The following is a 15500-nucleotide window of genomic DNA, read 5'->3' on the forward strand; positions in this document are numbered from 1 at the left end:
GGAGCCCCTCACCAGGTGCCCTGAGCTGCGGTGGCTCACCCTGTCCGGCGGCGTCCCTGACACCGTGCTGGACAGTCTCAGTGGCTGCCCCGGGCTGGAGGTCCTTACACTGGGGGACCGCCAGCGGCCGGCAGAGACGGCCTTCACAGCAGCTGCGTACACCAGGTCAGTCAGCAGACACTGGCGAGGGGTGTCCTGTCAGACACTGATACTGACACACTGACACACTGACACACTGACACTGACACACTGACACTGACACACTGACACTGCCACTGCCACTGACACACTGACACTGACACACTGACACTGACACTAACACTGGCACACTGACACACTGACACTGACACACTGACACTGACACCAACATACCAACTCCAACTCACTGACACTGATTCACTGACACTGACATATTGGCACTGACACACTGACACCATCACACCGACACTGACATACTGACACTGACACAATGACACTGACACTGACACTGGCACACTAACACTGACACTGACACACTGATACTGACGTTGACACATTGATACTATCACACTGACACTGACATATTGACACTGACACATTGACACTGACACACTGACACTGACGCATTGTCACTGACACCAACACACCGACACTGAAATACTGACACTGACACTGACTCGTACGTCCGGCCGGCTGGTGCCGCTGTGTTTGTGTGTGACGGCTCTGCTGCTCTGCTCTGTTACAGACTGGTGAAGTCGTGTCGGAAGCTGGTGTTTCTGTACCTTCACTGCACGGCAGACACCGGCCGGGCCGTGCTGACCGCCCTGAAGGAGACGGACCTGGGCCGGGACAGTGATGGCCGGCCCCGTACCATCTGTCTCATTGTCCCCGGTAGGTGAGAGGGCGCCGCGCGCCGCGCCTCTGACCAGTCAGTCCCTCACAACAGACGCTGCACGGCGCCACCGGCCTCTCAGACACACACACTCCAACACCGCCACAGGCCACGTCACGGACGGTGACGTGACGCGTCACGGCCACCACGGCCGACGGTGACGTCACGTCAGCCGTCTGTCCTGTGTGTGACGTCACTGGCCGGCGGTGTGTGGACATGACTGTACCGCTGTCTGTGTGTCTGTCTGTGTGTGACGTGTCCACCTCAGACGTGTCTCTGCTCTGTCCACAGAGGAGCTGTACGATCAGCTGAAGAGCCAGGAAGGCGATGGGGTCAAAGTGTATGAGTGGCGCTGATTGATGCGCTGCACTACCGACCGTGCAGTGATGAGCTGACTGCAGAGAGGCCGAGCCAGTCGGCCGGGGCCGCCAGCTGACTGCTGCCGTGTGTGCTGCACCAGCCGGCACTGAGAGCGGCGCCGGTCAGCCGGCACACGGCCCCCGTGTCCGCTCCAGTGTAGCCATGTACGTTGTAGTAGTAGTAGTGTAGATGTAGTAGTAGCACACGGATGTGATGTAGTGGGTAATTACCGGGTGGGTAATGTGAGTAATTGACTGGACGGATATGATCTAGTGGGTAATTACCGTGCGGGTATTTTGGGTAATTGGCTGGAACGATGTGATCTAGTGGGTAATTACCGGGCGGGTATTGTGGGTAATTCGACAGTGAGATGTGTTGTAGTGGGTAATTACCGGGCGGGTATTGTGGGTAATTGGCTGGAACTAGTGATGTCAATTACGGAAAATCGGAATACCGATACCAAACCAAATGCCAACCAAAACCGTGAAGAAATACCGAAACCAAACCAACTTGGGAACATGAGGAAAATACCAACCTTTTACCGATTTTTTAGCCTCTTAAACATTAGCGAGTGTTCATGATACCAACAAAATACCAAACACATTAGGATTGAAATACCAAATACCGAGTTGGTATCGGTTTGGTATCGGTTTACCAAAAAGTTGGTATCCGATTGACATCTCTAGCTGGAACGATGTGATCTAGTGGGTAATTACCGGGCGGGTATTGTGGGTTATTGGACAGTGAAAAGTGATGTGCTGGAGAGACTACCGATCGTGGCATTACGCTATTCTGTATGAAGAACACACGTCTCTGACCGTCCGACTCGGTTCACCGCGCCTGGTCCCGGCGGCACGGCCGGCCTCGGTCACGTGACCGCTCCCCCGGTGGAGTCGGACGGCTCGGTCACGTGACCGCTCCCCCCGGGTCTGGCTGCACCTCGGCTCGGCCGTGCTGAGCGCCGTGCTGAGCGTGTTGTGACACGTCCCACACGGACAGCTCTACTCGACTACTGGCTAGCTGCCGTCCGAGCTGGCAGTATCCACGCGGTGCCAGTTCAGACGGCGGCCGGCCGCGCCGCGCCCGCCCGCTCCGGTCCCGGCCGGCGGCCGTCACCCGGCCCGGGGCGGGGACCGGTCCGTCAGCTGACCATTGGTCCGTCAGCTGATTGGTCCGTCAGCTGATTGGTCCGTCAGCTGATTGGTCAGTCAGCTGATTGGTCCGTCAGCTGACCATTGGTCAGTCAGCTGACCATTGGTCCGTCAGCTGATTGGTCCGTCAGCTGATTGGTCAGTCAGTTCATTCAGTCAGTCAGATTGGTTAGTCAGATGTCTACTACATACACGAGAGGAGACGCTTCAGCTGTAATATATGTAGCCTGGGGCAATTAGTTACCGGGCGAGTATTGTGGGTAATTGGATGAAGTGATGCGATGTAGTGGGTAATTACCGGTCGGGTATTGTGTATAATGTAACTCTGGGTATGATATAGCCGGCTATCCAACGGTCGGATATAGTCAGCTGGATGCTACTGAATTGTGTAGAGCTCTGACGGCACCGGTCATAACGAGTGTCCTCGCGTCTGTCCGACTCGGTTCACGGAAGCACGCCGTCACGGCCCGGGTGCGCGCCGCCATGTTTGGTGTCCTCTGCTTCGTACAGGGGGTAATTGGGCTACCGACCGATTGGGAGTCGGAGTCGGAGTCCGTGTCGATCAAGCTGCCTTGACTCCGACTCCGGAACGGCTTTTTAGATTTTAGTTATCACTTGGCCATGCTACTGATAATCGGCTGCGCTTTGACTAATACATTTTACACATGTCCAGTCTTTGTCCTGGAAAACAGTTACCTACCTTCGGAGCTTACCTCATCATTTGTGCTAATGTCCTGATGACCTGAGTACAGTTTGGCTCCACCAGAGGGGGGGGATGTTTCTGCGCCGCTGTGCCGCCGCTGCTGTGACCTGCCGAGCTGCGGTCCCGGCTCCAGAGCACACCGTCGGCCGTCGAGGTCTGGTCCTTCTGTTCCGTGCACATCATCAACAGGTGTCGTATATATCTATAATACTGGCCCAGCGTGGCAGTTCACCGTTAACCGGCGGCCACACACTGACTGGCTGGATCGCCACTCGCCGTATTTCACCGCCTTCCCCGGTGCCGGGCGGACGGTAACCTGTATACGACACACCGTTTTACCCGCCGTCATTTGGGATCAGGTCTGAGAGCCGCCTCGGGTAAATCAGCTGCCGTCTCGAGCCATTTGGCTGGATCCAGGATCCCATCGGATCCAAGATCAGGATAACTACGTGGGATCCGATCACACATATACCTTTTCTGAGATTCCTGCACATTGCACATGTGTTTTGGCCACTCTGACTGGTGTCATGTAAGTAGTTCCCTGTTGCAGTTCTGTGTGTGTTGTATGGCCAGCACCCGTCCCCCTCACAACTGCAGTGTTCGGTGCTGGTGTGTGACCCACAGCTGACACCGGGCCTCCCACCGCCGGCGGATGAGCCGGCCGGCCCGTGCCCGGCCCGCCATTCCAGCCGCCACGGCCGGCCGGCGGCACTTGTCCAACACCGGCTGGACACACTACCGACTCGGAGACACACACGGCTCGGGAGACACCCGTTGCGTGTTCTGGGGCCGTACACAGACACTGCAGTGGCGACTGGGCAGAGGTGCGGACCGGACGTACCGCCCGCCCCTCCGACTGGGCAGAGGTGCGGACCGGACGTACCGCCCGCCCCTCCGACTGGGCAGAGGTGCGGACCGGACGTACCGCCCGCCCCTCCGACTGGTCAGAGGTGCGGACCGGCTCGGACGCCCGGCCCGCCCCTCGGCGCGGCTGCCCGGCTCGCTGCTCGCTGCACGGTCCGGTCGGTCCGAGACTCTGTCGGAGCTCTACTGGTGACCGTCCGGCGCGCCGCCGCCGCCGACACCGCCGCCGCCGGCCAGGTCACGGCCCAGGTGGGGCGCGGCGGGGCGGTGCGTCACTAGCCGCGTGTCCACGGGCCGCCACTGGGTAGCTCGGGGGGCGGCGCGCCGCGGCACCTCAGCGCCGGCCCCGTGGGTCACTGAGCGGCGCCGACGGCCGCCACAAGAGAGCTGCCGGCTGGCTGTCGGCCGGCGGTAGCAGAGGGCAGCGGGAACAACTGTCGGCCCGGCGGGTCACCGACGGTCCCATGACCCACCGGGGACTGGTGGTGGGAGTCGCCCACCGGTCCCATCACCCACCGGGGACTCGTGGTGGGAGTCGTCTACCGGTCCCATCACCCACCGGGGACTCGTGGTGGGAGTCGTCTACCGGTCCCATCACCCACCGGGGACTGGTGGTGGGAGTCGTCTACCGGTCCCATCACCCACCGGGGACTGGTGGTGGGAGTCGCCCACCGGTCCCATCACCCACCGGGGACTCGTGGTGGGAGTCGTCTACCGGTCCCATCACCCACCGGGGACTCGTGGTGGGAGTCGTCTACCGGTCCCATCACCCACCGGGGACTGGTGGTGGGAGTCGCCCACCGGTCCCATCACCCACCGGGGACTGGTGGTGGGAGCCGCCCACCGGTCCCATCACCCACCGGGGACTGGTGGTGGGAGTCGTCCACCGGTCCCATCACCCACCGGGGACTGGTGGTGGGAGTCGCCCACCGGTCCCATCACCCACCGGGGACTGGTGGTGGGAGTCGCCCACCGGTCCCATCACCCACCGGGGACTCGTGGTGGTGGGAGTCGCCCACCGATCCCATCACCCACCGGGGACTGGTGGTGGGAGTCGTCCACCGGTCCCATCACCCACCGGGGACTCGTGGTGGGAGTCGCCCACCGGCCTCTGAGGGCGGCACCGGTGGGACTGTCCCTGCCGACTGTCCCTACCCCATGAGTGGGACCGGTGGGACTGTCTCTGCCGACTGTCCCTACCCCATGAGTGGGACCGGTGGGACTGTCTCTGCCGACTGTCCCTACCCCATGAGTGGGACCGGTGGGACTGTCTCTGCCGACTGTCCCTACCCCATGAGCGGGACCGGTGGGGCTGTCTCTGCCGACTGTCCCCACCCCATGAGTGGGACCGGTGGGACTGTCTCTGCCGAATGTCCCTATACCATGAGTGGGACCGGTGGGACTGTCTCTGCCGACTGTCCCTACCCTATACGTGAGTGTTCGTTTCTGCGGCGGCCGCTGAGCCCCCAACCCTGTCCTTCTCCTCTCCCCAGTCCGCTGTGCAGTGTCGCTCGACGTCACGTGGTCAACTGGGTGTCTTCTCCAATGCACCTTGTATTCGTCGATCGACCTTACACACCACCGTGCAGTCACATGGCTACGACTCGACTCCCCTCCGTGCCGTCCGACGCGCCGGCATGGCCCCACAACTGGGACAAACGGCCGCCGGGGACGCTCCTATGTCCGATGTTCGTCTCCGTCCACACCGGAGAGGACAGGGCAGGCGGCGGCCGGCCGACGCTGCCCGCGGCGCCGAGGTGACAGCCTCAGACCTCGCTGCTCCCAGTACGGTACACTGCACAGTGGGGATTTTTCCGATCTAGCACGTATTTATTCGTAGAGGGCAAACCATAGGTAGTATTGTAGCCAGATTGTGCACAGATGTTAGCTGGTGTGTTCTGGTGAGAATGTTACCTGTAAAAGTGCATAATCAACATATTATAGGGGGTTCAATTGGACCCCCGGCTCAGCCGTTTCGCCCCTGATCAAGCTAGAGCTTCGCAGAAAAATCAAGCGTGCTGCCTATGACGAGATGAGACCGAATGTATCCAATTTCAAAGTCCAAGGTCATTAGTTGACTTTCAAAGTCAGTTTAATGACCCAACTAAAGTTGGGAAATCAAGACCTCTTGAAACTTCGTAAAGTTAGGGTTTAGGGGGTATTTTGGGGTGCTGATGACGAATTTCATGTTAGTTTTGATCACAGACGATGTCTTTATGCATTTAGGCCAGGTCGGGTCAGGTCAGGTCAGATCAACCAGTAGGCGTCCTGCCGGCCATCCATAGTAGGTGGCACCTACTACTGACAGCTTCGTAACATGGTACGAAGGCACCAGAACTACTTTGTAAATATTCAAATGGTTGCTAAATTCGAAATCAGCACCAAAAACTACCCTTGAAACAAGTAAAACTCCAAAAAGTAAACCAAGGTCATCCAAGGTCAATGACCTTGACTTGACCTTCACGTGACCTTGACACCCACCATAATGCATGGCACCAACATCATTTCACATATTTGAACGTTTAAAACCACAAAAAGACTGGAAACCGCGGATAATGTGAGCTGGCATACGCCGAATCGCGATTCCGGCCAAACATGGTCTCGATAGATATGCCACAGGTCAAAGGTCAGTTGGGTCAGAGTCATGAAATTTTTAGATTAGATGTAAAATTGATGATCTCGAGGGCACCGACAGTTTCGTCACGATCGACCGCTTTTTGCGCGAGTGATTTGCGGAAAACCATGGGGTTTTATCCAACCCCTTCCCCCTCCCCCTCCCCACAAGTGCGAGGGTTAATGAGGTTACGGTATGTATAATTTACGCTTGTCATCCTATTCCTAATGAATGTGTCTCAGAAAATGTGCATCAAATCATATAAATCACGAAGCAAAATTATTCGCCTATGTTCGGAACATACCTATATCGTGCTGTTTGCCCTAGCGCTCCTAGAGTGGGGTATTAAGATACCATAATGTGAATATTCCGTGTTCAGGCAAGTTCCGGCAGCCAAACTAGGTGTTGTCTTGTGCAGGAGAAAGTGGCGAATTCGATAGGATATGTTTCGGAGTGGAAAAGTGTTGAGAACATTGTTGATTTCCTACATTTATTTAGAATACCATTCCTTCAATATGGTGTCTGTAAGGTTTTTTTTTGTAAATGGCATTTTTGTGACCTTAGTAAGGTTGTGGCATACTTTCTGTTTGCCATTCCATTCCTAATAAAGGTGCCTTTCAGAAGATATGCAACTTTAAGACCTCGCAAGAATAAAACAAATAGGACAGGACAATGAAATTGAGCTATACTTTCGGGCCTTACTGAGCCCATTGAGTAATCACGCAGAGTGTGAACTTTGGGCGCATTTTTCCTAGTCTTACTGTGGACATACAGATAAAACAATGCCATATATGAAAAATTCAGACATTTCTTAGCCCCACTGACACAAAAAATAAACAAAAATCCAAAAAAGCTTTTTAGAATTAAGACGCGCTAGATCGGAAAAATCCCCACTGTGCAGTGGTCGGTCGGGGCTCGACCGGTGGTCGGTCGGCAGACAGACCGACCGGTCACCGCCAGGTCACGGCCGGCCCACTGACAAGCACGCCGTGCCGCCGCCGGGGCCGTGGCCGTGCATGTCCGTCAAGACAGCCCATATTCAGCCCAGATTCAGCCCGGATTCAGCCCAGATTCGGGACACCTCCGATCAAGCTGAAACTCGCACACAATGTAGGCCATGACATGCCCGATCCACAGTCCAAGTCATTCGGTGGCACTCCCAGCCGTTTGACCTAGAGAGGTCAGCAAAGGTCACGTGGCCCAAATTTGCACAGCAGATTGTGGCCCACCCAGTAGAGCTAGAGCGCTAAAAATGGCACCAATCGACTCGCCAGCATCTAATCTTACTTTCCCAACACTCATTTGACCTCTCAAGGTCATGCGATGACCTAAGGTCATTTGTGGGCTATGTCGAAAATACACTTGCACAGCAGTTTTCGAGTAGATGGATTGACCAAATTCCAAATCAAAGCACATCATCAGGTAGCCCATAGGCCGTAGTAACTTTCCTTAAAAACCGCTTTTCGATATGTGACCCCGTTTGACCTCTGCAGGTCAAAATGTGCAAATAAACGACACTCAATACGTCGCAGCCCGGATTCAGCCCAGATTCGGGACACCTCCGATCAAGCTAAAACTCGCACACAATGTAGGCCATGACATGCCCAATCCACAGTCCAAGTCATTCGGTGGCACTCCCAGCCGTTTGACCTAGAGAGGTCAGCAAAGGTCACGTGGCCCAAATTTGCACAGCAGATTGTGGCCCACCCAGTAGAGCTAGAGCGCTAAAAATGGCACCAATCGACTCGCCAGCATCTAATCTTACTTTCACAACACTCATTCGACCTCTCAAGGTCATGCGATGACCTAAGGTCATTTAAGGGCTATGTCGAAAATACACTTGCACAGCAGTTTTCGAGTAGATGGATTGACCGAATTCCAAATCAAAGCACATCATTAGGTAGCACATAGGCCGTAGTAACTTTCCTTAAAAACCGCTTTTCGATATGTGAACCCGTTTGACCTCCGCAGGTCAAAATGTGCAAATAAACGACACTCAATACGTCGCAGCCCGGATTCAGCCCAGATTCGGGACACCTCCGATCAAGCTGAAACTCGCACACAATGTAGGCCATGACATGCTCAATCCACAGTCTAAGTCATTCGGTGGCACTCCCAGCCGTATGACCTAGAGAGGTCAGCAAAGGTCACGTGGCCCAAATTTGCACAGCAGATTGTGGCCCACCCAGTAGAGCTAGAGCGCTAAAAATGGCACCAATCGACTCTCCAGCATCTCTTCGTACTGTCCCAACACTCATTTGACCTCTCAAGGTCATGCAATGACCTAAGGTCATTTGTGGGCTATGTCGAAAATACACTTGCACAGCAGTTTTCGAGTAGATGGATTGACCGAATTCCAAATCAAAGCACATCATCGGGTAGCCCATAGGCCGTAGTAACTTTCCTTAAAAACCGCTTTTCGATATAAGACCCCGTTTGACCTCGGCAGGTCAAAATGTGCAAATAAACGACACTCAATACGTCGCAGCCCGGATTCAGCCCAGATTCGGGACACCTCCGATCAAGCTGAAACTCGCACACAATGTAGGCCATGACATGCTCAATCCACAGTCTAAGTCATTCGGTGGCACTCCCAGCCGTTTGACCTACAGAGGTCAGCAAAGGTCACGTGGCCCAAATTTGCACACACTGATAAAAATTTTGACACCCCACCTCCACGACGACTCCATATTTCGGAGTCTGAGTGCTTAAATTTTGGTGTCCGACTCCAAAATGTATGGTCATCGCCCCATCTTTTGGCGTCAGTTTCCGACGACGTCAAAATATGGTGTCCTCCTGAGAGGGTCATGATACCCTTAAATCGGATCAGTGAGTTCAGCGAGGGTGTTCGACACCAAAAGAGGGATACTTGACGCCTTTGTTGGGGAGTGTCTATCTCAAAAAAGGAGTCGTGCATTTTGGCAAGGGAGAAAGAAACCTTTTTATGAGAGTCGCGTTGGAAATGAGGTGTCTCGACTCCACATTCTACACTCATTTAACATGGAGTCGAGACTCCTTTTACACATTTGACTCCCAGAAACGGTGTTTTACTCTCTTGTCAAAATGTTCGACTCATGATCAAAGAAAGATGACTCTCTTTTAAAAATATATGACTTTCCTTTGAAAATAAGTGACTCTCTTTTGAAACTGTGGGAATCTATTGAAAATGAGCGACTCCCTTTTGAACATGTGCGAGTCTCTTTAAAAATGTGCAATTCCCTTTTAAAGATGTTCGATTCCCTATTGGAAATGTGCGAATCCCTTTAAAAAAGTACGTTTCGTCTTAATTAATACAGGACGCCTTAGTTCAAATGTATGAATTCCTTTTCAAGGTCTCCTTTTGGTGTACGACTCCCTGTCGAATGATCCCCAATGACCTACGACTCCCTTTTGAAAATTACCTTTTGATGATACGGCTTTCTTTTGAAGATCTGCTACTTAATACATCGCTGAAAATATACGCCTTTCTAACTAAAGTGTCACGCCTCATCACGGGAATGTTTAACCGTCTAAACGGAAAAAGTATACCCCCTAAGTAAAGTTTCGGACTCCTCTATGACTCCCTTAAACGGATGTCATAAAGGTGGCGCTGGCATCGGCTGGTACTGCTAGTTTTAACTTTTCTCATAGATGTCGTTAACTGTCACAGCCTTTTTTCGGGTCAAACTTTCCGCTCTTTCTATGAAGGTTTGAGGAATCTTGTCTTTCTTTAATAATTTTTACGAGTTTGGCAGCTTGTGGTATAAACCAGGGCCATCACAACTTCTGTATGATGTAAGGTGATTGTGTGATAATGCTTTAGCGGCTAAAACTATGTGGAAAGACTCATGCTGTAAATAATAAAGCCTAAGATTTTCAGACGCGTGGCCATATGGATTTGACTCCAATCTTAGAGTCGAATCTAAAACCGGATGGAGGCATTGAAGTCTCACCTGGAACTTCCGAAAAAAAAAACATTTGGAGTATCTCTCGGTTATGTCGTGACCCCATGTAAAGTGATATGCCAAAAAGTCCGCCCCACAGGGGTATCAAAAGAGTCTCTTTTGGGGCATCATATAACCCCAAAAAGAAAGAGTCCTAAGGGAGTCTTGACTATATTTACGGGAACATGCCAAAAAGTCCGCCCCACAGGGGTGTCAAAAAAAACTTTTTTTTGGGCATCCGAACTCCGAAATATGGAGTCCACGTGCGCCAAGAAACGGCGTTTATGGACACCATATTGCAGTGTTATGATGCTCCAAAAGGGAGTTGTTTTGACACCCCTGTGGGGCGGACTTTTTGGCAGAGTCACCCTACCCCCCATTTGGTGTCATTTTTTCTTTCAGTGCAGCAGATTGTGGCCCACCAAGTAGAGCTAGAGCGCTAAAAATGGCACCAATCGACTCGCCAGCATCTAATCTTACTTTCCCAACACTCATTTGACCTCTCAAGGTCATGCGATGACCTAAGGTCATTTGTAAGCTATGTCGAAAATACACTTGCACTGCAGTTTTCGAGTAGATGGATTGACCGAATTCCAAATCAAAGCACATCATCAGGTAGCCCATAGGCCGTAGTAACTTTCCTTAAAAACTGCTTTTCGATATATGACCACGTTTGACCTCTGCAGGTCAAAATGTGCAAATAAACGACACTCAATACGTCGCAGCCCGGATTCAGCCCAGATTCGGGACACCTCCGATCAAGCTGAAACTCGCACACAATGTAGGCCATGACATGCCCAATCCACAGTCCAAGTTATTCGGTGGCACTCCCAGCTGTTTGACCTAGAGATGTCAGCAAAGGTCACGTGGCCCAAATTTGCACAGCAGATTGTTGTACTGTTCTGCGCCCGCCGGATCCTCAGTCCGCACTGACACGACACGCACCGCTCTGCACATGTATTGCCGGCTCGGACGGCACGCACCCCTTGACGGCTCGCTCGACACTGCCCGCTCTCCGCCGGGGCCGGCCGGCGGCCGCTCGGCGGGCCAAGGCCGGGCCCTTCTCATAACGGGGGATGCGGGCCCGTATCATAACACCTCCCCCCAAGACCTTCGCTCTAACAAAAGCATACCTTGATATGTTAGACGAATGTCTTCAAACAAAAGTAATCTCCGTTAAGCGAAGCATCCATCAAGGAAGACGAGAACTATTGCGCGATACAACGAAATGCAGTTACAGTGACAAAACACATGTCGGGGCATTCGCAGCGTACACACGCTATCAGTCATATGTGTTGGTGTCCCAGCGGACTTGCAGTCGCTGCGGCTCACGACGCTGGCGACCACTTCGACGGGGCTCCGCCGCTTGCGTCGCCGCCGTTCGGCGGGCGGGCGGTTGCTGCAGCGCCTCCCGCCGGGTCGGCGGCGCCCGCGCCGCGCCGGAGACCTCCGGTGGCTGCGGCTCCGCGCCGCCGGCCAACATCGGGCGGTGCGGTCTCAGGAAACGCCTGTTTCTCCAATATATGCGTCCGCTTGGCATCTTTACAAGGTAGGTGCGGCGCTGTCCCACGCCGACGATCACACCTGTACGGTCCCAGCGGCCGTTCTCGGTGTTTTGCACGTCGACGCGGCAGCCGACGCGCAGTCCAGAGAGGGGGCGCGCTGTGACGTCGTGACGGCGCTGTACGTCGTCTCGGAGGTCGGCCGCCCTCGCGTCGCACGCGTCGGCGGCGCGCTGCCATTCAGGTGCGTATGCTCGGTGATGGGTCGGCACGCCTGACCGCAGCGGATGACCAAACAGCGTCTGGGCTGGTGACCTGCCGTCGGCCCGTGGCGTGTTTCGCAGCTCGAGGAGACCTCGGTCGAGCTGATCGTCGTCCAGCCGTCCGCTCGCCGAGGCAGCCACGATTATTTTCTTCACCGTTTTCACGGCAGCCTCGGCGTGACCGTTGGATCTCGGGTATCGTGGGGATGACATCTCGTGGCGGACTCCCCACCGGTCCAGAAACCGCCGGAGCGTGGAGGAGGCGAATTGCGGTCCGCCGTCTGTCCGCAGTACGGTGGGAACACCCGTCTGAGAGAACAGCCGCCGCAGCTGCTTCACCAGGTGGTCCGCCGAGGCCGTCCTGGGGCAGACCGTTACATACGGCCAGCCTGACAGTCTGTCCACGTACACGAGGTAGGTCCGGCCGGCGACATAAAAATAATCTGCCGATACCGACTCGAAAACGCGGCTGGGGAGATCGTCTTCCACCCATAAGGGTTCATTGCTGTGACTGGCAGCGAGCTGCCTGCAGCTCTGGCATGCAGAGACGGCGTTGCATATGTCCCGGTCAATCCCCGGCCAATACACGGACAGCCGTGCGCGGCGTTTGGTTTTCTCCATTCCTTGGTGAGAATCATGTAGTCGGTCGAGAACGTTGCGGCGTAGACTGGCCGGAATCACGAGCCTCGCTCCGTAGACGATGAGCCCGTCGTCCACCGCCAGCATTGAGCGGACACCCCAGTAGGGCCGCAGAGCTGGTGCCACTTCGTGTCGGTGGTCGGGAAATCCTGCCAGGATGACGTCACGGAGGGCTCGGTACTCGGGATCGCGGGCGGCTGCCGCTCGAACCGAGTCCAGAGTCCGGTCTTGGAGCGGAGCGACCAGGGCACCGTCCTCGGAGGTCGCGTTCAGAGTAGCGACCACGGCGTCGTGCAGTGCCTCCGTCACCTCCGCGACCTCGTCTCCCGTTGCTGGATCGGACACTGGAGCGCGTGACAGGGCGTCCGGGATGCAGTGTGTGGCCCCCTTTTGCCATACAGCAGTGAAGCTGTAGATCGACATTTTCTCCCGCATCCGCTGGAGGCGAGGGTTGTCGATCTCTGATAACCTCTTGGAATTGAGGATCGGGACGAGAGGGCGGTGATCCACGACGAGGTCGAACTGTGGAAGTCCTGCCAGAAAGATGTGGCACTTGCGGAGGGCCCACAGGCAGGCCAGGCACTCCAGCTCTACCACCGCGTATCTTGACTCTGTATCTGTAAGGAAGCGGGAGCCGCACTGTACCATCTTCCATGTGTCTCCGTGGCGCTGCTGGAGAACGAAACCCAGACCGCGGGTTCGTGCAGAGTCCGTTTGAAGCTTGGTAGGCAGCTGCGGGTCGAAGAAGGCCAGAACGGGTGGCGACACCAGCGCTCTCTTGACGTCCTTGAATGCCTCTTCATGTTGTTCAGTCCATCTCCAGACGGTGTGCTGCTTGAGCAGGTCTCTGAGGGGCCGAGCTGCACTGGCGATGTCTGCTGAGAAGTCGGCCAACTGATTGGTGAGTCCCAGGAACGATCTGAGATCGGTGAGATTCTCCGGCCGCGGGAACTCAGAGATCGCTTGCAGCTTGCGATCGTCAACCGTGTAGCCCTGTTCCGAGATGCGGTAGCCGCAGTAGTCCAGCGACGGCCGCGCAAACTGGAATTTGCGCGGGTTGATAGTGATGCCTGTCTCTCGGCAGCGTCTGAGGACCGCGACCACGTGAGAGAGATGGGCACTGTAGGTCGCGTCGTGCAGCAGCAGATCGTCCACGATTTTCAGCGTTCGCGGTATATCTCCGAGTGCTGCGTCGCCCCGCCTGTTGTATTCGTCACCTGACGAGATGAGACCCATCGGGGCCCTGAGGAACTTCATCCGGCCCCATGGAGTTATGAAACAGGTGAGGTCTTTAGATTCCTCGGCGATTGGGACCTGAAAATATCCCATAGCGGCATCCAGCGTGGTCAGCCACCGCGCGTCCCCGTCGATAGACGCCACTGCGTCGTGAATCGGTCTCACGGGGTAGGCAGGTCTCTTCACGAATCTGTTGACGGCGGTCATATCCACGACCAGTCTGGCTCCTCCCTGGCGTTTTGCAATTGGTACCATGGGGTGACACCACTCCGTAGGGTAGTTCACCGGGGCCACGATCCCTCTGGCGACCAAGTCGTCGAGCTGGCTCTTTATCTCCTCTCTCCAGCAGTACGGGATGTTTCTGGCAGCAGTGAGAGCTGTGGGGACTGCGTCGTCTGTCAGCTCGATGACCATCGGGCCACCAGCCATCTCGCAGAGCGTCTCGTTGCCGTCGAACACGTCTTTGAATTGTTGTCTCAGGGCCGCCTCATGATCTCTGATGACATCGTCTGACGGGTCGCATTCGTGCTCCCATACAGGCTGGGCACTGGCCGCTGTTTGTTGAGACGACGGCTTCGTGCTGGATCCTGCGGCTCCCGCGCCGCCCGCTGTGGTTCCAGCGCCGCCCGCTGCGGCTCCCGTGCCGCCCGCTGCGGCTCCCGTGTCGCCCGCCGCGGCACCCGTGTCGCCTGCCGGGGCTTCCGTGCCGTCCGCCGCCCGGGCCGCGGCCACGTGTTGCAGCGGGTGACCAGCAGGCGGCGCCAGGTGTTCATCGACAGGTGGCGCTGGCGGACGGTCGGGTGGCTGCAGAGGCCGCGTGCTGATCGACTGTGAGCGGACGTGGCTGCCGCGGCTGTGTTCTGGAACGGACTGACTGCGCCAGATGTTGACAGGGATCTGGGCCGGGAAATCGGCGGGCAGGATCCGTAGACGCACGGAGTCACACCAGCCGAGCAGGAATCCGGTGACCTCTCGCAACACATACACTGTTGTGGCGGTCTGGCAGTCGCCAAAGGTCACCGTGGCGCTGAATTGGCCGATGCAGGTCAGCGGCGTGCTCCCGGCTGACGAAAACTTGATCTCGCCGCCTACCGACCCAGTCATCTTCGTTACGACACCCAGGGACGCAGCCATGTCAGCGCCCATGACCGTAGCTTCCGCCCCGGTATCAGGCATGCATAACACGGCCGACGATCCCGTCGAATGGACGAGTGTCACCCTGATCCGCGGCGTGCGGCGTGCAGTCAGTTGGTCCACGTAGATATCTCCGACGATTTGTCGTACTTCGGGTCGGTCACCGGCCGCGTCCGTGTTTGCCGGCGCCGCGCCAGGACCCGTGCCCCGCCCGCGGCGTAACCTTGACCGGCCCCGACC

General features: G+C 55.9%; 1 protein-coding gene and 1 long non-coding RNA gene across 2 annotated transcripts; one reads left to right on the forward strand and one right to left on the reverse strand.

Annotated features, from left to right (window-relative positions):
- Positions 1–727: 727 nt before the first annotated feature.
- Positions 728–3050, forward strand: LOC122373532. Its single transcript, XR_006255064.1, has 2 exons — positions 728–870; positions 1163–3050. It is a non-coding gene; the product is annotated as an uncharacterized LOC122373532 (long non-coding RNA).
- Positions 3051–4302: 1252 nt separating this feature from the next.
- LOC122373534 (uncharacterized protein K02A2.6-like) lies at positions 4303–15260 on the reverse strand. Its single transcript, XM_043351676.1, has 2 exons — positions 12033–15260; positions 4303–4347 (listed from the first exon to the last, which is right to left on the reverse strand). The coding sequence occupies exons 1-2, from the start codon at positions 15258–15260 to the stop codon at positions 4303–4305; spliced, it is 3273 nt and encodes a 1090-aa protein (XP_043207611.1).
- Positions 15261–15500: the final 240 nt, after the last annotated feature.

This window comes from Amphibalanus amphitrite, unplaced genomic scaffold, assembly GCF_019059575.1.
Source record: "Amphibalanus amphitrite isolate SeventyFive unplaced genomic scaffold, NRLGWU_Aamphi_draft 001512F_arrow, whole genome shotgun sequence".
Lineage (NCBI taxonomy): Eukaryota > Metazoa > Arthropoda > Thecostraca > Balanomorpha > Balanidae > Amphibalanus > Amphibalanus amphitrite.